This window comes from Grammomys surdaster, unplaced genomic scaffold (assembly GCF_004785775.1).
Source record: "Grammomys surdaster isolate TR1022 unplaced genomic scaffold, NIH_TR_1.0 125756, whole genome shotgun sequence".
NCBI lineage: Eukaryota > Metazoa > Chordata > Mammalia > Rodentia > Muridae > Grammomys > Grammomys surdaster.
The window spans coordinates 2,079,235-2,100,078 of record NW_021620588.1 but is presented as its reverse complement, the minus strand read 5'-3'; the positions used below and the strand labels follow the sequence as shown (position 1 = coordinate 2,100,078).

Sequence of the window (20,844 nt, the reverse complement as noted above, 5' to 3'; positions counted from 1 at the left end):
ACTCTCTGCACTCTAGCGGCCCCCGGAGTTCCCTCTCTACAGCAGCGGTCCGTACACCGCCTTCGTGGGCCCCTGGGGACTCAGCCGCAACCAACCGCGGTACACAAGCATGACCCACCCTGTGTCTCGCAGCTCATGCAGTGTCCCCGCGCCCCACCGCGCGGGCGAGACCAAATCATCAACAGGGAGTGCTGAGAGTCCCAAGTCTCACTGGCTGAGCCGCTCCCAGGACGGCCTCTTCGCTCAGGCTTGCGGCCACAACCCACCCCACCCGCGCCCCCCACGTGTTTTGACCCACAGGAGGTAGCCTAGCAGCCGATTCTCATCAACCAGCTAACATTTTCATTCAGATTTCTAGTATACCCATCCTTGGGCCACCCTGGCCTCCTAACCTCCAGGTGAGATATCAGACCTGCAGAGAACAATTGAACCATCCCAGTGGCGGCTACATCGTACTTCCAGCCCAGCAGAGGATAGGAAGCAAAGATGCTGTGGTGAAAATCAACCTGTGACTATCTTTCAGTACTCCTATAATGCTGAACATGGCCAGAGACTCAGAGCAGAATCCACGCTAAAATAGGGATCAACAATACCAGTTCTCATGCACAGACAGGGGATTTCGATTGGAGAAAAGAGGCAAAGCCACCACTGTTTATCTTATATTTATCATATATCCTACTTTATTCAAGAGGAACTTGGTTAGGAGAATTCTTGTGGGTTAAACATAGGTCATCAATAGTTGACTCTTGACAGACTGTTCAGAAAGACTTCCAGGCTTTGCATGGGGGTTGTCTAACATCACCAACATAACTAAACTCAAAGAGTGCTGCTGTCCCCTTGTCAAACGTGACCATTGGAGTCTGGGGACAGCTGTGCCTATCAGAGGATGGTGCAGCCACAGCAGTATCGCTCAGGGTAGTCAGCCACATACACCTGGTGGTCAATGCCATAGATGTAGTAGACAGAAGTCTTTCCTTGGTACCAGTAATGAACTTCTGTGATGGGAATCAGCTCGATGGTCTGGCGCTGAGGAAACAAATAGCCAAACACACCTCAGAGTTGTACTCGAGCCTCTTGTCTATGAGGCAGCATCAGCTCCCCATGGCCTGTGGGGTAATGTGCAGAGCTGGGTACACAGTATGTTCCAGATATGCCCATCCCGCATACATCTCCTGCTGTGTTCCTGTGCTAGTTCCGTTTGTGCTGTTATAAAATACCTACACCAGAAGCAACTCAAGAGGAGAAAGGGTTCATTTGGACTCATAACTCCAGGTTATCATCCATCTCTGAGGGGAGCTGGTTCAGGAACTTGCAATAGCTTGTCACTTCCATTGTTCAGAGCAGCGAGAGAATGAATGCATGCATACCTTCCTGTGTTCATCAACCATCTCTACACTCACCTAATCTAGGACTCAACCCTAGAGAATGGAGCTACCTACGAACAGTGAGTGGGTCTCACCATTTCAATGAGCACAATCGAGACAACCCTCCACAGCCATGTTGACAAACCAGCCTGGTCTAAACAAAACCTCAGTGGGACTCTTCTCAGGTGATCCCTGAGTGTGTCAAGTTAACAATTACAACTAACGGTCACTGCTCCTTCTCATGCCCGAGGTCCTGGGAAAAACTATTTTATCTTAACCACTGTCTGATATTAGGAGTGAAGCTTGGGCATCCCCAGGGGACTTCAAGGAAGCCACATGACAATTCCAGAGGCATAAATGTCTCCATTCAGTACTGGAGAGGCCTGGAAAACAAAGTTGTTTTCAACACTTCCATAGCCAAACTACCATAGAGATATCTGCAGGGGCTTACCAATTTGGATTTTTATTTTAAGATAAAATGGTAAAGAAATGTCAGCGTCTGTTGGATTCTATTGGGTTGGGATTCTATGTGCTCAGTTGTCCCTCGGCCACCACCACAGTTGTGTGTCAGCATCGCCTCAGAGAAATCTTTCTCAAACATTCTCTTTTTTTGTAGATGGGAAAGCAAGAGGCTCATGAGACTTCAAGTTCTGGACATCAAACAGTCCAAGGCTGGACTCCTCACACTTAGAAGTCCCTGTGTCAAGCTCAGATCTCTTCCCAACATCCACCTCTTTCTAAACAACCTGCCCTATAAGAGGGTGTAGAACTCTGTTTCCCACAGAGCCTGCCTCATGGCCTCATCTCCAACCCCTTCCCTGAGTTGGCAGTTCAACCCTTTGCACACCCCAGCTCTGCTGAGGAAGAAAACAAGGATCATGGGGCTCCTGTTGAGGGTTCCCTGTCACCTTTAATTCCTAGTACTATTTGGCTGTTGGCAAAGGCAGCCCATAGTTGGTATACAATTGTGACCCCTGATGCTGAAGTGACATGTCCCTGGAGCAATGCTATGGTCTGCCCTGTGGCTTTTGTCCATGCTGCTTCCATACCACAAACCCAAGAAAAAGGTGTGACAGGCTCAGAGCTAAACGACCTTTCCCTCATGACTGTGTTTGTCAGTCATGGAGAGGCCCAGGGAGTATAAGAAGCTGAAGCCAGATGCTGCTTGGATTTCTCTCAAAACTGCCTACAAGTCCCAAAGAACACTGGGTCAGAGCAGGACCTGGAAGAGGAGCTAAGACACAGGACATTGCCCAGGATCAGGGTTAGAAATTTCCATGACCCCTTCCTGAGTGGTGTTGAGCTCCAATTCTCTAGGCCTTGACTTTCTCATCTGTGTAATGGTGTCAAAACTGTCTCAGAGTTGGAATGACCAAATGAATAAGAAAATTAAGTCATATTCATAAGCCAGAAGCAATGACACAAATAATCATTTTGAAAATCAAAGGCAGAAGCTCCCTCTCCCAGAATTGCCACGAAAAGCCTCCTAAATGAGGACTAAAAGGCACGTGAGGGTAGGAGCCAACACTGCTGCCCAGAAGGCCTGGGCAGAGGATCAGGAGCACTCTGGCTTTTGGACTCTTCTACAGGGAGCAGCAGCATCCCTACTTCCATCCAAAATCACCCACGCCCCAATCCCTTCAAATGATAGTCCTCTTGTAACAGGCTGCTTACACACTTCCTCTTGGGGATGATTCTGGATCTCCACTTGCAGCAGCGCGGTCTGTGTGCATTTGAGGTGGCTGCCATTCCTTACAACTGGATTCCACCCCCCATCTTCTATATCAAATAAACACCATCATGGATCAGTGGTTCTGGCTCCAAGGCCAAAGGAGAATCTGAGTTGTGACCTCAGTCATTCTGTCCCCTTAAAACAATATTTTTTTTTAATGTGCACATCCCCTGAGAGATTTTTCCACAGTGGATTATGTTGCTTGATGCGAGATCATAGAAGGAAGACTGTGGAGGTCACGCCAACCATTCCCACACTGAGTCCTCTAGGACAGCAGGTTATGGAAGGACTCACACCAGCCACTCCATAAGTATGATGGTCCCCAGACAGTGACCACTGTGTACAAGTTACTCAAGTCATGTCATTCCTCACCTCCCAGTATTCTTGGACCCCCCCACCCCCAAGCCCACAGTAAATACTTCAACTTGGGGCTCCTCCCTCACGTAACACAAATGGTCCTGGTAGGAGTGACAACATTCTGGAAGGACACTGTGCTCCTCCCTATCAGAATAATGACACGGTGGGTCCCAAGAAATCGGGATTTTTTCCCGGGTACTCTTATGTGGAAGCAAGAAAGAAGAAAACCTTGGTGCCAGCCAAAAGGGGAACCAAGTCTCCTGGGAAGGGGTGTCATGTCACACAGGTGTCAGGCACTTTGCAGAAGTGGGGAGAGCATAGACTCTGATGCATAGGTGATCATTAGGACCACGCCTTCGCCAGGACCCAAACCTGTCAGGACCCCAAAGATAGACCTGAAGGGAAAGGGTTACTAGGTTTCTTTATGTATTCCTCTTCTCAGTGTGTGGCATCAAAGAAAAACTCCTTTCTCTGCTTTTTCCTATTCCTGTCTCATAAGTTCATGCACTGGGAACAGGTGGTCAAGCCCAGACTACAGGCTATCAGGGTCCAGGCCCTGCCTCTAACTACTCTAACTACAGTTAATAGTTGTAACACTCCAGCCATGCAAAGGCCAACACCCTTGGAGACCAGTCAGGGCTCTGTCCCCATCATTCCCACTTTTTGTACCCACCCCAGGTTGGAGCACCCCTCCCTCATGGTCCAGTTCTCTGCAGAGTACTCTCAGGGAGATGAAGCTGACCTCTCACATTCAGGGCAAATGGTGTCCAGAAGGTTGCAGCCCGCCTCCTGACATCCAGGTAGGTGGTCACTGGGGCATGACTGAAGCTCAGAGCCACCCTGGGATCAGACTGAGGTTGGCATGTCACCTACCCAGACTTCTTCTTTACCCCATCCACTGATTGGAGCTCAGAGACACTCTGGGTTCAACTGAGGTTGGCATGTAATCTGGCTTGGTTTCTCTTCTCGTCCTCCCCAGTCCTTCAAGTACCCCTTCGTTGGTAACTGACATGCACATAAACAAGTCTCAGGGATGCTTCTGTACAGCCCAACCAGAGACAAGAACCAACTCCACCATTTTATAAATGCTTGAGTTTGGGGGAGCAGGCAGTCCAAACCTCCAGAGAGTGCCAGAGCTGAGAAACAGGTACCAGCCAGGTGTGTTCTGCCATGTCTAGACAACTGACAAGGCTGCAAGTCCCACACCACAGACCCTCAAAGGCCTGTACTAAGTACCAGAATTGCTGCTAAAATAATTGCTGTCCCTAATGAATTACTTCCACTCTCTGGGCTCGAATTCCTGAGAATAGTCCAGGGCATCAGATTGGACCTGGGGACACCACAGAGACTATTAGTGCAGATTCTTGACTTTCTAGAGTTTTGTTAAGATGTTGAAAATCAGCCGGGCGGTGGTGGCGCACACCTTTAATCCCAGCACTTGGGAGGCAGAGGCAGGAGGATTTCTGAGTTCAAGGCCAGCCTGATCTACAAGAGTGAGTTCCAGGACAGCCAGGGCTATACAGAGAAACCCTGTCTCGGGAAAAGAAAAAAAAAAAAAAAAGATGTTGAAAAGCTAGATGGTTTCATGTAAATGTCCAGATGCTAGAAAGTCTGAAAACACCCTGCCATGTGCAGACACACATGAAGCTGAGTGGAGACTGAGCCTTCAGAGGCCCCGAAAGGCAATGGAGTTTGCAATGGCTGAAGCTCACTTCTTAAGTCCCCTTCCAGATCCCAGGTGGCCCCAGTTCCTTTGAAGGCATGCGACCTTTGACCTTCCCTTCTCTCTCTTTGCAACAGGAGAAATGTGTAGAGAAAAAGGCTTGGGGAATGGGGGACAGGGTGTCATTGGAAAAGACAGAAAAGAAAGCAAGTTGTGTCACAGGTTAGCTCCCTGTAAACTCTTACCCGGCCCAGCATTCTAGTAAGAAACCAGCCATGATGGCGTATGAAGCAGCTGCCCCAGGATCACATGAGGATGCAGGAGACCCAGAATCTAAGTAAGCACTGGTACAAGGCCCAGGCTCCCCACAACTAACCTCAAGCACAGGGAGCTCCCCCAGGCCAATACTGGGGATCTTTCTCTGTCACTCTCTGGTTTTTTTGTTTGTTTGTTTTGTTTGGGGTGTTTGTTTGTTTTTTATGGTTTGGTTTGGTTTTGAGGCAAGGTCTCCCACTAAACCGGACAAGCTAGGCAGCAAGCCCCAAAGAGCGGCCCAGAGATTGTACCACTACAGCAAGATTTTTATGTGGGTACTTGGGATTCAAATTCAAGTCTTCATCATTGCACAGCAAGGAATTTTCTCACTGAGTAAGCTCTCCAGACTAGATACTCTTTGCCTAGTCTATGGTGTTTCTAGGAGCACTACTGCCACCTAGTGGCTACCAGAGGAACTGCCCAAATGCAGACGTGCACCTGCCTAAGGCCGAGATGCCGGATTTCCTTTCTGCTCTCTAATATAAGGGAGTTAGACTCAAAAATCACACTAGGACTCATTTCCTGTTAATAAATCCCCCAGCGCTCTCTCCCAGTGACTTACGGTTCCACCTGCCCCTTCAAGCCTCATAGGCTGGCCCTCACCTCCAGCCACACTGCCTCAGCTCTGAAGCTTCCTGGGCTGTGCCTATCCCAAGCCCTGGATCTCCTGCACCCTCACTCCTTAAGGTAAAAGCCCCAGTTTCTTCCATTTTAGTGAGCAGGGAAGCATCCCCAAGCCAGGCCCTAATCCTCAGTTCCCCAGTCTCACCTGCTGAAGGATGCGAGCACGGGAGGCCAGCATGGTACTGTGTTCCTCAATGCCCCTCTGGGAGGCCAGAGAGATGTCCTGCAGGGGGAAATCCACAATGGGGTACACCTGGGGAAAGACAAACAAAGCACCTCACTTTCTTTCCCAGAGCACCCCCTCATGGAGCTATGGAAGATGCCAGGGCTGACTCCACTAGACAGAAGAGGAGACCCAGAGGATGGAGGGAAAGGCTCCAAGACCACACAGCAGGCTGAGGAAAACACTTCAGACATCATTCACTGCCTTATTGGCTCAGAGAGCGTAGTACAAAAGGGAGTGCAGAGAGCCTACACTTCCACCTACATCTCATGTTACCCTGAAAATGCTTTCTGTGGACCTACTCTGTGCTGGGTATCATGCTAAGTGCTGAGATATATCCGGGACTAAAGCAAGTGGGTCATGTGTCACACCAACATTGAAACTGCCCACTATGTGCCAGGCAGGAACAAAACAAATGGCACAGAACCCCGAGCGGCAGGCTGGCAGCTTCATACAGCCTGTGCACGAGGTCCCTGAGGTACTCCCAGTCCCTGCTCGCCATATGAAGTCTCCCATGTGGCGACAAGCCTGTGTCTTACAGCTCCTCCTTTAGCTCTTGACACTGCAGGCTCAGTGTCGTTTTCAGCATCCACTCAACATCCCATCCCCCTCCCCTAAACCCCCGCAGAGGGACAGACGCTCCAGTTGGTTTTGGGGATGCAAACTTCCTTGCTACCTGTGCCGAAGACACCCCCCCCCTTACCATGGCATTCTCATCCCTGAAGAGATTTTCCCCTCTGGCTTTGGCAAGCAGCTCCCCGGGACAGTGCAGGTGGTGTGGGGACATAAACTCAAACAGGCTGTTCTTCCTGGGAAGAGAGGAGGAAAGGGAAGCAGAGCGCAGGCTTCAAATCAGTAATCAGCACACCTAAGCTGGGGGGGGGGGGGGAAGGCTTGGGTAGGGGAGGAAGTGCGCAGACTGGTGGCAGGGCCGGGAGCTGGAGGGAGTGCGCAGCTCCTCTAAGCTCAGTGTCCTGGCCTTTGAGGTGCCAGCTCCCATGCACCCTAGCTTCCCTAGCGTTTAGCTTAGCCAGATGCAGGACAAAGGAGCACACCCGTGGCCGACTTAAGGAACGGTTAGTTTTATCCCAGGCATCAGAGTTAGGTGCTCAGTGAGTGACTGCTGGCCTAGCCGGTGGTGATGACAGAATATGAACTCGAAGCTAGAGCAGGTAAGATGGCTCGGTGAGGAGAGGCGCTTGCCTCTGACCTCCACGTGAGGGCCACAGTACTCAGGTGCCTGCACATGTACGCATGCACCTGCACATTTGAATGTGCTCATGCTCACACAGGAAAAAAATTAACTTAAAAATCAGAATACAAATAAACTCGGAGACCTAGCTAGTCTATAGCCCCTATCCCCACAGCCACGCCTTCCTGAACCAGGTGGAAGGCCTCATGAGGAAAAGGTTCTCTGTACCAGCTACATTCCCCACCTCCTCATGGCTGGCACTTCGGTGTCACTTACCACATGATGACCAGCTGGACAAAGTGCTCCAGCTTCCTCTCCCCTTTGCAGGTGGCACATGTCTTGTTACCCCTCCCCGAGCACGTACTGCATCTGTGGCCACAGTGAGCAACCCTCTTCAATGGCATGTTCCTGTCCACTGTCACCCTCCCTCCTCTGACAGCCGGGATCTAGTATCCCCCTAAGAGCCTACCTGTCCCACACCCAGCCCTTGGTTCTTTCAATTTTTGTTCTCACCTTCTGTGGCCAGCCTGAGATCTCAGCCTAGCTGGTTACCTTGTTCCACCTCTCTGGTAAAAACAAGCTAACACAATTTTAACTAACCTAATTTTGAACATTTCCACTCCTTGCAGTTTTTCCGTCTCCCTTTAAAGCTTATAAATAGTGAGAAGGCATGAGTTACAAGATGTCACCACTCCACTGTATGCAAAGTCCCAAGAGCAGAGATGTAAGCTGTGGGTTGTTTAGCCCACCAACTAAGCTAAGCAGCTCCTCCAACTCTGAGGTATAAAGAAGGCTTTGCCCAGAGTGTGTGCTCAGAGTTTAACTTGCCCTTCCCGCTAGTTTTTCTTGGAGCTCCTCCCCACTCCCCGCCTCCCAACAGAGCCCCTCACTTCTCCTCACTTCTGCCTCATGTGCTATTGGTGACTCCTTGATACTCCAGGCCATGAGACAAGCCTACCTACATGCAAAGTCAAAGAGCATCTGTTATGCACAGACTCTGGGGTGCAGCAGAGAGAGACGGGGAATCTTTCAGGGCACAGTGTCCAGAAAGAAACCTAAAACTAGAGAGCCTTCTCCAACCCACCACAAACCCACTCCTACCTGCGTCGGCCAGAGCCAGAACACATGTGGCATCTCCGGGGTTGCTTGGCTTTGCGTTTGGTGCCACTGCAGAATGAACACCTCACCTGTGAACATGTCCAGCCTTCAGGTGCTGGCTTCCAGAAGCAGGGCCCAGGCCACCCTGAGACCAGCTTCCAACACAGCTCCATGACCCTGACCCAGATCTCTTTCTCCCTTGGGCCACAGCCTTGACCAGTGGTTTGTGCCTTGTGGCTTGTGGCTCGTGGCTTGTTGCTTGTGGCTTGTGGCTTTGGGCCCTGCCTGGCACAGAGTTCTAAGACTTCACATCCATGTATCTCTTCTTTTCCTCTCTGCCCTCAGGACCCAAGACCTGCATTCAACCAAGTGTCTGGAAGGAGACCGGAGCAAAGTGGCTGACCACCAGGGTGAAGGTCAGAGGTCCTTCTTAGGAAAGCACCCAGGAGTGGACTGCTGACATTCAAAACAAGCTCAGGGAATAGGAAGAGGAGATAGAAAACCAGGAAGGAAGGACAAAAGACTACTGGGTGCCTGGGTGGGGGTGGGGGCTGCATACACCACAGGAGAAAACGTGGAGGAGGAGACATGGAGAGGAGAGAAAAGCTAGGTACAGTCCACTGGGACACACAGCGATCAGGTGACAGGTGAGTGCCCAGCAGGATGGAGAGTGAGACAAGATAGGACCACATGTGATCAGTGTGCATCTGTGACAGGCTCTAACTGGGATCCTTGGCTTGAACTAGCCTCCAAAGTCAATGGATTCTGTCCTTTGCAAACCCAAGATGTCATGGCATGCTGCAGCAGCCTGGGCAGATAACTCACACTCCTTCTACCTCATCTCCCAAGCCCTCTGAACTTGACCTCTCTGTATCCACCTCCCATGTTCTTGGCCATCCTCTACAGAGGAATCTGTCATGAGCGACTGCCCTCACAGCCAAGCGACCATCAACCATCTTAGGGCACTCAACTGTGCCCCTTGCAAAAGATCATAAAATCTGGGGTTGTTGACTGCTTACAATCCTCATGGAGGGGTGGGAAGGCTCACAAGTCCTTCACCTGAGTATCCAGCCTCTACCACCTGTTATATTCAACTCTGCCTCAGGGAGGCAGCAGAGTATATGGGTCTGGGAAGAGGAGGGAAAAAGAGCTCCATCTGTGCATTCATGCCCTCTCCCCTGCAGGATAATGAATTTCAGGTCCAGCATGTGGAGACAGGAGCATCCACACCTCTGTAAGCAACTGCCATCTATGCTTTCTAAAGAATCCCAGTAAACTCATTGGTTCTCCAGAATGAACTTTGGTAAGATTGTGTCTGGGTTTGTGGTTGAGACCTTAGGAGAAGGGGTAGATGTTATTCTCATCTTTCCTTGGGAAGGCATCTTAGCAACATTGTCCTAGGGCCCATTCTTTTACAGAGCCCAGCCCTATACAGATCTTCATTGCCTGTCAGTTGGAAGGTGAGAAACCTTTAACTGAATCAGCAAAGTATGAGGGGGTCACTGGAGGCACCCAATCTGACTGTCCCAGTCACAGATAGGAAATCAGAGACTTAGAAAGGGAAGATGGCCCAAATGAGGTACAAGGAATCTTTAGGCTATTACCAACCCTGCCACCCCTATGCCCATCCCAACACTCACACAGGGTCATTTGGTCATATGGCCCACCCATGACTCACCATGCCAGCTCCATGGCAGCCACTGCACTTGTAGCGGCCGCGCCCATGGCATTTGTGACATTCCTGAAATGGAAGAATTCTCTTTGGGTGAATGTCCTTAAGTAGGATCCCTCCCAACCCTAGGATACCAAAGGGAAAAGTAAGGGGAAAGAATCCTTCCCGGTAGCTGGGGATCCAAAAAGGCCTTGAACACCAAGGCCTCAGGTTAGCACATCCCCAAGCCTAGCTCAGGCTTTCCCACAAGAAGAAGATTCCCTGAGTTCTCAAACTAGCTCATACTCTAGTTTCCTGGCAGACTAAACCACAAAGGCTGGTGGCATCTGCAGCCACCTCGTAGCTCCTCACATGGGTCTCGAGAACACACAGAATGGATGAGGTTTGTGTGAAAGGCAAGACGCTAGCTGCTAGAACCTATCATCCAATGAAAGTTTTTGTACCATCCAGAAAAGAGTTGAATGCTCTTGTGACCTCTTACACATCTGGTAACCATGAGAACTCGCAGAGCCAAATTACATTCTTGAATCAAGACTTAATGAGAAAACAGCCACCTGTGAGATGAGAACCCAATGAGGGTATCAATCAACCACCAGGTTTCCCACACTTCTTGCTAAGACAGATTTCTATTTAACAGATGGACATCAAACCTACTGTCCTACTAATGTCTAAGGAAAAGCTCAATAGGATGTGTAGGTGTGTTTGGGGGTATGAATGGTGTATGCTTATACGTGCACAGGGCACATGGGAGCCAGAGGTCATAGCTAAGTGTCTTCTTCAATCTCTCTTTACCTTACTTTACAAGAAAAGATCTCTCACTGTAGCTGGAGCTCACCAGTTAGGCTAGGCTGGATGGCCAGTGAGCCCCAGAGGTCCTCCTGTCTCTGCTTCCCCAGTGATGGGGTTACAGGTGCAAGCCCCTGCACCCAGCTCTTTACATACGTGCTAAGAATACAAACTCTGCCCCTGTGCTTGTTCAGCAAGTAGTCTATCCACTGTGCTTCAAATTTAAGCTCATGTCCATTTCATTGAGTGCCTCCACTTAGCCTACTGTCAGATAAAGAGCAAGCAAGCACACATGCACACAGCTGCCCTCGGAATGTTGTCCCTGGCTATTTCCAGCTGGCAAGGGTCCCCTCGCTGTGTGAATGCTGCCTCCGGGTGATGCATGCTGTTCTTAAGCTGGGTTTTATTTTTACCTCAGGAGTAACCTACCAGGCTGAGCTTGAGGTGCCTTTTCTCAAAGGAGAAAATCTGATTAAGCCTTAGAGCACCTGAGAAACAGAGTTAGAGAGAGAGATGGATGATCCGATCAGCCATTACCTTGACCAGGGAGGAGTGGGGCACTTGGAACTTTCTGGTGTCTTCCTGAAACATCGGAGGCACTTGGACCTTCATATCCCAAAGCCTGGGGGAGGTGCCTCTCTGTGGCCCATCCACTGAGTGGTCTGACACAGGAGGGGTCATCATAAGGACAGTAAAGGACAAAAGGGAAAAGCTTTTGAATATCTACCACACAGCACGGCGCCTTCCTTGGTGCACATCATGAGCTGTGGCTGCACCTCCCAGGGTCAGCACTGAGGAATCTCTGAGATTAAAGTCATCCCATCATGTTATAGTCAGTGGGGGAAACTGAGGCCCCACAAAGATGAGCATCAGATTCAGTGTTAGTGGTTGACCTACATCGTGAGATGGTTCCCAAGCCCCAGCCTTGTCCCTTTCAAGCAAACTGACTCAAGACAGTTCACTCACTGGTTACAGGCTGAAATGTCCACTCGCTGACTCTGGATTCGCTGAAGGTCTCCAGCCGATACTACAGAGGAAAACACCAGTATGTCACAAGCAGTGCCCCTCCTGATGACAGTACTAGGATACAAAAGGATGAAGCTTCCACCTGCATGGGCTACCAGGAACCAAAGTGTGACCTTTCTGTAGACCCCACCCAGAGCAAGCCCAACTCCCTGTGAAGTTCCACAGAGGCACCATCTACACAGTAAATCCTGCACAGGGCACTGCTTGCCTGTGGTACACAGAGGCCCCAGGTTCCCTGCTCTAAGCACCCCTGACTTATGACAGAGTCCTTCACCTTGGTCCTTATGCACAGACCTAGGGTGAGAAGGGGCCTTGGGCCTCACCTGGGCCTGGGATGGGGGTGGTATGTGTGTAGGTGGATGTCAGAGGACAGCCTCAGGTGTTGTTTCACAGAAGTTATCTACCTTCTTTTTTGGTGCAAGGTCTCTCTCTGGTCTGAAACTGACCAACCGGCTAAGCTGGCCAGCCACAGAGCCCCAGGGATCCTCCTGCCTCCACCTCTCCTGTGCTGGAGTTATAAGCACATACTAACACATCCAGCTGTATAAATGTGAACTCTGATCACAATACATGTATAGCCAGCATTTTATTGACCGAACTGTCCCTCATCCTGTCTCTCTCTTATGAGAGAGGAAATGGACCTCAGAGGGGTCAGCTGCTTTGTCCAGGTCACATGGCCCAGCTTCAAGCTGGCCACTTCCTCCTCATCTGGGACCTATCCACTGCCATGGTCTGACTTACACTTGATGTGTTCTTGTCAGAGACAAAGACTATGACACTAGCAAATGTGACCTGAGTCTGTCCCCAAGCCCTGTCAGTGGAGGAGACTGAAGCACCTTCTGCAGTATGGCTGTCGGGGGTAAGGTACAGGCATGGCTTGTGAGACACGGAGGTGAGCCAGGGTCCTTAAAATAGAGGGTCTTTCCTTAGCCTGTGCCTCATGGAAGGGTGCAGGGAAGGTAAGACTTCAGATCAGGACCCGCCACATCTATGGGAAATTGGTCAAGTATCTCAGCCTCTCCTGATCTCTGGTGTTGGCTCCAGACACTGGGGACAACAGTACATTGTGACAGGCAGTGAGGACATATGACATGCTCTCACCTCTTTCCACATGTCTAAGGCATGCGAGGTTGTCAATCAAGATGGAGATGTTTATGTTCTGATTATTATAGGTACAGAGAATGGAGACTGTAGAAGAGACAGCTTGCATTCAACCCCAGGACCATGTCCCCTCTCCCAGTGTCCCCAGGCCCTCAGGTATGGCCTTCCTACCCTACAGAGGGTTTGCTGCCTCAGCTCCTGGATGATGAGGTTGCCAGCAGCTGCACTGCTGTAGCAGCATTGGGAGTTGACAAAGCTGAGCAGTGCCTCACGGGCCACCTCCTCGGTCACCACAGGGACTCTGCTGGGGAGAGAACACAGGAGTACATGTCTGGGAGGGACCTGTGGGCTCACCACAACCAGTCCCTTAGTGTATCAGGAAGCACTGGGGTCCTACGAGGACAAGATCCAAGGCCTGAGGGCCTGGCTGTGCTGAGGACTCGGTGCAGGAGACTTCTAGCCAGGGGACCTCATGACAGGATGCCCAGGGTCGGTAGGGCATTCTAGATGGCCTCAAACCCATATTGGGCCATGTATGGAGCTTAGGAAAGAGGCTAAATTGTGAATTTAAAATAATAATAATAATAATAAAGTAGCCACCTGAGAAAGACAACTTAAAGAGAGGAAAGATGAGTTAGGGATGGCAGTTTTCATGGTCCTTTGGCACCATGCTTCTGAGCTCGGGATGGGGCGGAGAACCATGATTGAAAGCATGTCGGGGTGCAGAGCAGCTGCCCTGAGGTCAGGAAGCAGAGAGCACAGGAGGGAACCAGGGACCTACTTCCTCCAACAAGACCCACCCCCCAACTGTTTCCACCTCCTCCCAACAGACCATTCAGCTGTGGTTAGCAAGGGGTGAATCCAATGACAAGGTCAGTGCGTGCAAAGCCCTTCAGTGAGGGAGTATGGAGGATCAAGCCTCTGGCACAGAAGCCTTCCCGCTGTCTCATCTCCGAACTGTACCAGATGAATGATACTGCTTCTACTGATGGGGATCTAGAGATGATGTCACAGAGTCATAAGGAGGCAGAAACCAACTATCTAAGGTCCCCTCCCTCAGGGAACTGGATCTTGTCCAGAAGAATTGTGAGCATGAAAGAAACCAGCTGGCCCAGCAGCCTCAGCCTGAATGTGGCAGAATAGGTCCTGGCCACCCCTCTCTCTGGAAAGCTTTCTCCCTGAAACCCAGGTGCCTCCTTATGATGCCCTTCCCCCAAAACACCTCAGTAAGGAGCCTTTGGCCTCCATCTCCCTCCTCGCCACACGCACAGTCTCCCCAGGACCCAGTAGGCCATGTGCTCCCTGCTCCTAAATCCCACTGTTCCCAGCACAGCCAGGCCTGGTATGGTGTCCCAAGTGAGTAACAGAGTCAGCCAGCCAGCTGGTGCCATATGAGTTTATCCTGGGCCAGAGAAGCAGACACAGAATAAAAGTGTGTGCATACAGATGGATGGGGGCCCCAGGAGACCCCTCTAGGCAGATCACATGCTCAGCTATGTCATACACTAGGGAAGGACTCTCACCGCATACCTTCTGCACAGAGCTGGCTGGAACCCAGAGCTCTGTGACAAGTCCTCTCAAAACAAAGAGGGTATACAAGGGCTCCCCAGGAAAAAGAGTGGGGTATAGAGGGCTTCAGTAACAGAGAACCAGACTTAATGTTTAAGCAGCATGAGCCAGACAGGTATGTGTCTCCCGAGCTCTGCAGAGACAGGGCAAATGTTGTCATGGACAATACACACAGAAATGAGTGTGGCCAGATTCCAGTATTACAGGACTTATAGAAACAGCCTGGGGGCTTGGTTTGACCCAAAAGCCAGAGTTTGCAATGCCCTGATATGGTCTATGGTTTCCACCCTTGCAGAACTTGACACCCTCCAGATTCCCAGACCATGTCCTCAGGGAGATCTGATTTGGTGGGTCTGGGATGGAGAAGGTATCCCCCAAATGGTTTCTCAATGACTTCTGGGGCAGTGTCAGGACGGAGAATCCCCAAAAAGAGCTCCTGAGGAGAAACAGGGCATGTGGAAATGTACTGAGACTCACCTGTGCTCCAGGACTGAAGACCAACATGCAGGCTCCTGGGACCTCCCCAGAGCCTCCAAGGGAGGGAAGAAGACCTGCCTTCCTAGAGGAGAGAAAGGGAAGACATCAACCTGGCTAAGAAGAACAGGTATTGGTGCAGTGAAAGAAAGGTTGGTCTGGTGCTAGTTCAAAGCCAGCCAGAGCTACAGAAAGAGTTCAAGCCCAACTTGTGCTATAGAGAGACCTAAGAAGGAAGCAGAGGAGGAGGACCAAGAGGAGCAGGAAAAGGAGGAAGAGGAGGAGGAGGAGGAGGAAGAGGAGGAGGAAGAGGAGGAGGGGGAGAAATGTCAGGGCTATAGAATTCTCCCCACTCTCCATTCCATCCCACCTCACACTTGGCCATAGCGAGAACCTTAAGACCCCAGAAGAAAGGGGAGCTTGCTCAGCATGGCCCTAACCATTCCCCAACCAGCAAGAGTCACTGGAAGAAGCTGCAGTAACCATGGCCCCTCTGACTCACCACGCCCTTGAAGAAGCCAGTCATAGCTGGGCAATCCCTCCAGGAGCTCATCAGGGGGCATCACAGGACTCTCAGCCTCAAAGCTGAGGTCAGCCATGCCTGCCATGAAGACACAAAGTCAGGGGGGAGAGGGGCACACAGTGCCAAATTTTGCAGAGTCAGGGGAGATGGGGCAGAGTCAGCAGTGACCTCAGGAGAAGCTGAAAGATAAGGGTGGGTACACACAAACATCTCATTCTTTGGGGAAGGGCGCTTCTATCAAAGCCTAGATTGGGCTGAGGGTGTAGTTTTAGTGGTAGGTTTCCCTAGCACATACATGGACCTGGGTATGAATTCCACAATAAGACAAACATCAGGGAACCCTCTTCACCTCCACCAAAATTAAATGTTATGGCCCATTCCTTCTAGGTTAATACAGTTGGTGACCAGAATTCTAAGCAGGTCTTGCTCTCAAGGAGAGCAGCCAACCCGATGTGGAAGGCAGAGATGAGGGATGCTGAAGATTGCAACTTGAGACTGGGGACAGTGGAAGGAGAAGGGGAATATCATGAAGGCTGCCCCGCCCTGCCACCCTTCGAGTTATGAATGCCCTTCTCTAACAAACCACCTGCATCTCTGAGGCTTTTTCTCAAGGCCAAAAGCATGTAGGGGAAGGTTTTTAGCTAGAGGGAGCATCCTTCTTGGCAGAAAGAGGGTTAGCTATGATGCAAAGTAACAGAGTCCCAAAGTCTTCCAATTGTTGTGCTTTGAATGATGTTTGTTTATTTAAAATGTTTACCTACCAGGGACCAGATATCAGCAGGTGTCTTCTGTAAATGGAAGGTGAGAGATGTTTGGACTCTCTGGGGTTAAATGTCCCTGTCTCATTTACTGGATGTCACTGTTGGCATGAAAATAGCCACACTCCGCTGAATTAGTGAGGCTTTGTCCCAATCCAGTATTTTGTAGGGAATGAGGTAGGGGTCAGCGTTGGCCCCTGAGCTGTATCTTGCTATCTATCTTGGGCCCTCAACAACCAGTTTATGGAAATGCTCCCCTGTTAGGAGGTGGAAGCTGGACTGGAGGGGTCTTTCTGGGCCAGGGGAATCTATCCACTGTAGTTCCAAGATCGGGGCTGAGTGTAGCCAAGCCCAAGTGGGGTCAAGGGTCACCATGGCTGCATGAAGTTATTGTCTCGGTTCTCCACCATGGCATCCCAGATGTCACACATATCTGTATAACCTATGCCCCACCATGAAAATAGAATAAATCACATTGGTGCCCATATAATGGGACTGTGTGAGGCAGCCTCCGGCCCTGAGCTTGGCATATAAAAGACCACTCTTCTCCTGTGCTGAACTTGATGTGTGTTCCTTTAAACTAGAAAACAACAATGAAAATGTCAAGTATGGAAAAAAAAGGCCACTTCGGTCTCCTGGGGCAGCTCTGGCCATCAGACCGCCTTAGGTCAGCTAGGGCATCAAACTCCAGCCCTCGAAGGGAAGTCAGAGAAAGGCCATGTGGCTGCAGTGGCCTCCTAACAACCAAATAACAGGGACAGGAAGATAGAAAGAATGGGAGGTGGGTGACTCCAGTTTCATCCATCAATCTGGAGCTACTCTGACCTCTGGGGCAGGTCCAGTACCTCAGTGCTAAATTCATGTCACCATTCCATCCAAACAAGAAAGGACTCCAGAGTGACCTTCAGAAGGACACATTTCCTGTACCATAAAAGGAGCATAGCAGGACTATAGAGGACGCCCACATTGTGCCACACTGTCCTGGGGCATTGGGGTGAGTTTAGGAGCAGCTATCTGGCTGAGTACCCCACCCTGTCACATATGGTGCTATATAAGGTCAGACAGGAGCACTGTCCCCATTCTATATGATTGCTACACTTCCTCATTCATAGAACAACCAAATGAGGCCCAGAGATGCAACCTGAGACCACCAGCCCATGCAAGCAGAGCAGAAAGAAGGAAGCGCTCAGAGCTCAGGCCCTGCCTCCATGTCCCCAGGGCCTCTGCACCTGCCTCTAAGTCCCCAAGCAATCTGCTGCTGAGATTTGCTTTGCAATGACAGATGCAGAGGTCGGGTCTCTGCTTGCCAGCCACAAACTAATTTTCTCTTGCATAAAAGAAATGTTCTTGTGGAGGAAAGCACAGTTAACAGAGAAGCCCTCTTGACTTTTATCTTTCACAATGTCATTCTTTCTGGCTCAGAACCTTCTCTGTCTTAAAGGGATCCCAGTGCGACCTTCTCCAGAGAGCCAGATCTCTTCGCACATCTGCCCGCTCCTCATCCCTTTCAGTGTGTGAGCGCCCCCTTTGAATACTGGAAAAAGAACAGGCATTCAGTTGGCACATATGAACATCAGGCGTGCACAGCGCCCCATGTGTGCATGAGTGTGTGTGAGTAGAACTTCACTTAAGCATGTACAAGAGACATTCAGACCTCTCTACGTCCACCCTTCTATCACACCATGGCCTCTGGACTCTTCTGCTCTCTGTTTCAGTCCCAACAGCCTTGGAAAACAAAGCTCAGAGAGTATGAATGAGCTGAGCTGAGTTACCCAGCAATTAGGAGGTAGAGTCTGGTAGATCTGACTTGCTAGCCCAGCCTAGTGGGAAGGGAAACAACATCTGTAAATTCAAAGTTTTCTAAGGAGCCACAGCTTATGGGAAAAAAAAAAAGATGTCATTGGGGTATGCAAAGACCTTCAGTTCCAAGGTCCATGATGTTCCTGAGTCACAGACCTCTCCAGGCATCCCCATAAAAGTGTTGAGCCTTTCATTGCACCCTCAGAAAAGCCATTCAATGACACTGTACCCATACCCTCATATTCAGACCTCCTAACCCAATTTCCTTTTACACAGGGTAAAAAAATGGAGACATTGAGATGTTAAGCGTCTTGGCCCAAGACCACATAATGCAAACCAAAGCCGGGACTTGAAAAATATCCCCAACTCTCCATCTATTGCTGCTCCAACCACCGCCACACTGCCTGTTCCAACACGTGGAAAAAACTTTCCTTTAAACACAATCCGTTTCCTCTGAAACCTGTTTCCTTCCTTGGGTTTGAAGCAGCCCTTCGATCTCATTGTATTTCTGTGCTGCTAATGACAGACTGGGGTCACCAGGGCTGCGACACCAGCGGTAATGAGCACGCAAGAGGGGATGGAGATTTGACAATGGTGCTGTGGTATTAGCTGCATCTGAGAGTGTGACAGAAGAATCCTGAGGTTTTCAGACTTCTATTAGGCTGGAGAAGAGAGTGGTCACTGTCACCTGGAGAAAGAAGGGAAGAAAGAACCAGCAGACATGGACAGGCCACAGTAGACAGGAAGATGTCTGTGGGGTAGCTGTGGCTTCCTGGCCAGTGCCCCAGGGTATATAATAGAGGCGCTATGGGCTGTCTCAGGGTGTCTTTCCAGAATAAAGAAAGATAGAAAGAAGGAAAACAGATGATCAGGACAAAGATGCTGACAGAAGGCAGGTAATGTGGAGCTAGGGCTTGCTTATTGTTGGCTACAGAAGTGGCCCCCTCCATCCCAGTCTCTACTCACTGTCCTCCTCACTTGGGTCCCTGTCCATGGTCAAGACGTCCAGCCAAGTACGAGTCTGTGCTCCTGAGGACCGAGGTTCCAATCTGAGGGACTACCCTCAGCCCCTCCCAGCCCATTGTTACAGATCTAGACAGAACAGAAGCAAAGCCACCGTATGTCCGTCAGAGCAGAGCCCTGCCCTATGTCCCAGGTCCCACAAAAGCCTTTCACTTGCCAAGCTCACATGGAAGTTCTAGAGACCTGGTCCCTGCTGCATTCAGTGGGGGGTACTCACATCCTGCCATTGTTCCCAGCCAAGACTTAAATCCTTCTCTGTCTGACATACGCCCAAGTGCCAGGTCATCTTGGTTCTCCATATACTAGTCAAGAGCAGACTTTTAAGTCCCTCGGGAGCACAGGGAACTGGTGAGCTACCACAGGAGACTGCCTGTCAAGGGAGAGACCACATAGTTCTCAGACTGCCTGGGATCCCTGAAGTCTGGGCAGCAGCACTCTTGTCTTTTGACGGCTTGGAACAGAAGGGCACATAGCACATCACAGACAGAGCCAGGGCTCCAGCCAGGGAGTGGATCATCCTGTTACCACTCTAACCCCTGGGAAGCCTGTGAAGGATTGGTTGAGGAAGTGTGCTGAGGCTGGAAGACAAGACCTCAAGCATTTGGAGGCAAACCCTACCATTGAACTAAGCCCCAGATTTCTCTGAATTGTGCTCATGCATTTAAGGCCGTGGGTGGGTGGGTGCATGTGTGCAGGTGCATGTGTGTATATGCATGTGCGTGTGTGTGTGTGTGTGTGTTCATGTATGCACACATGTGGTGTAGACACCTCTGGTGTTGATTCTCAGATACTGTCCACATTTTGTTTGAGACAGAGTCTCATCAGCCTAGAACTTCACCATGCAGGGAGACTAGCCTGTCTAGCCAGGGATCCTCTCTTTGTCTCCCATCTCACTATTACTAAAGATATAAGTCCATACTACCGCATCCAGCTTTTTATATAGATTCTGGGGCTCTAACTCTGGTCTTCATGCTTACACACCGCGTCCTTTACTGACTGAGCCATCCCTACAGCGCCCTCTGCAGGCTTGGAAAGGTCTTTACAAACCTTTTGCAATGAGACAGAAAATCTTTCATCCCTCATCCTAGAAACACCATCCCATTCCTCTAGATGAGTCTAAATATTAACCATCAAAGTTGGTCTCCCAGTGATAGGTGTAGAAGGCTTGAAAGTTGGTCCCATCCCCCACCCCTCCCCACCCCCCCATACCCTTGGCAGGGCTTCCTCTGGGGCTGGCAGTGTCCCTAACCAAGGTCATGGTGTTCTGATCTGACCTGAGTTGCCTAGCCTGTCAGTATTCATGGGGATGTATCATGACACTTCGTAACCAAGACAGGCTCATCATCACTCTGGAAAGCCTGGGTGGCCACAGTGCTTAAGAGACAGCTCCTGTGCTGTGTGAGCTGCCTTCCCCCTCCTCACTCACTGCCACCCTCAAGAGGATGCTGGGATCAGCAGCAGAAATGCCACACAAACTTGACTTAAAACAGACACTTCAATCCTCATAGATGGGTTTTTATTATGGGTAAAAGTGCTGAAGTTCC

At 50.3% G+C, this 20,844-nt stretch overlaps 1 protein-coding gene across 4 annotated transcripts; it reads right to left on the bottom strand.

Moving 5' to 3' along the window:
- Positions 1–649: 649 nt before the first annotated feature.
- Positions 650–19,399, bottom strand: Ssuh2 (ssu-2 homolog). 4 transcript variants are annotated; one of them, XM_028788667.1, is made up of 12 exons: positions 19,244–19,399; positions 15,699–15,797; positions 15,200–15,281; positions 13,325–13,457; positions 11,993–12,053; positions 11,564–11,688; positions 10,247–10,309; positions 8,572–8,657; positions 7,747–7,839; positions 6,982–7,087; positions 6,201–6,308; positions 650–1,026 (listed from the first exon to the last, which is right to left on the bottom strand). In XM_028788667.1, the coding sequence occupies exons 1-12, from the start codon at positions 19,269–19,271 to the stop codon at positions 880–882; spliced, it is 1,131 nt and encodes a 376-aa protein (XP_028644500.1). In that variant the 5' UTR covers positions 19,272–19,399; the 3' UTR covers positions 650–879. The 4 variants fall into 4 exon arrangements, with proteins under 4 accessions (XP_028644500.1, XP_028644502.1, XP_028644501.1 ...); XM_028788669.1 differs by having other exon boundaries at positions 6,201–6,278; XM_028788668.1 differs by lacking the exon at positions 19,244–19,399 and adding an exon at positions 16,481–16,507.
- Between the last annotated feature and the right edge of the window lie 1,445 nt (positions 19,400–20,844).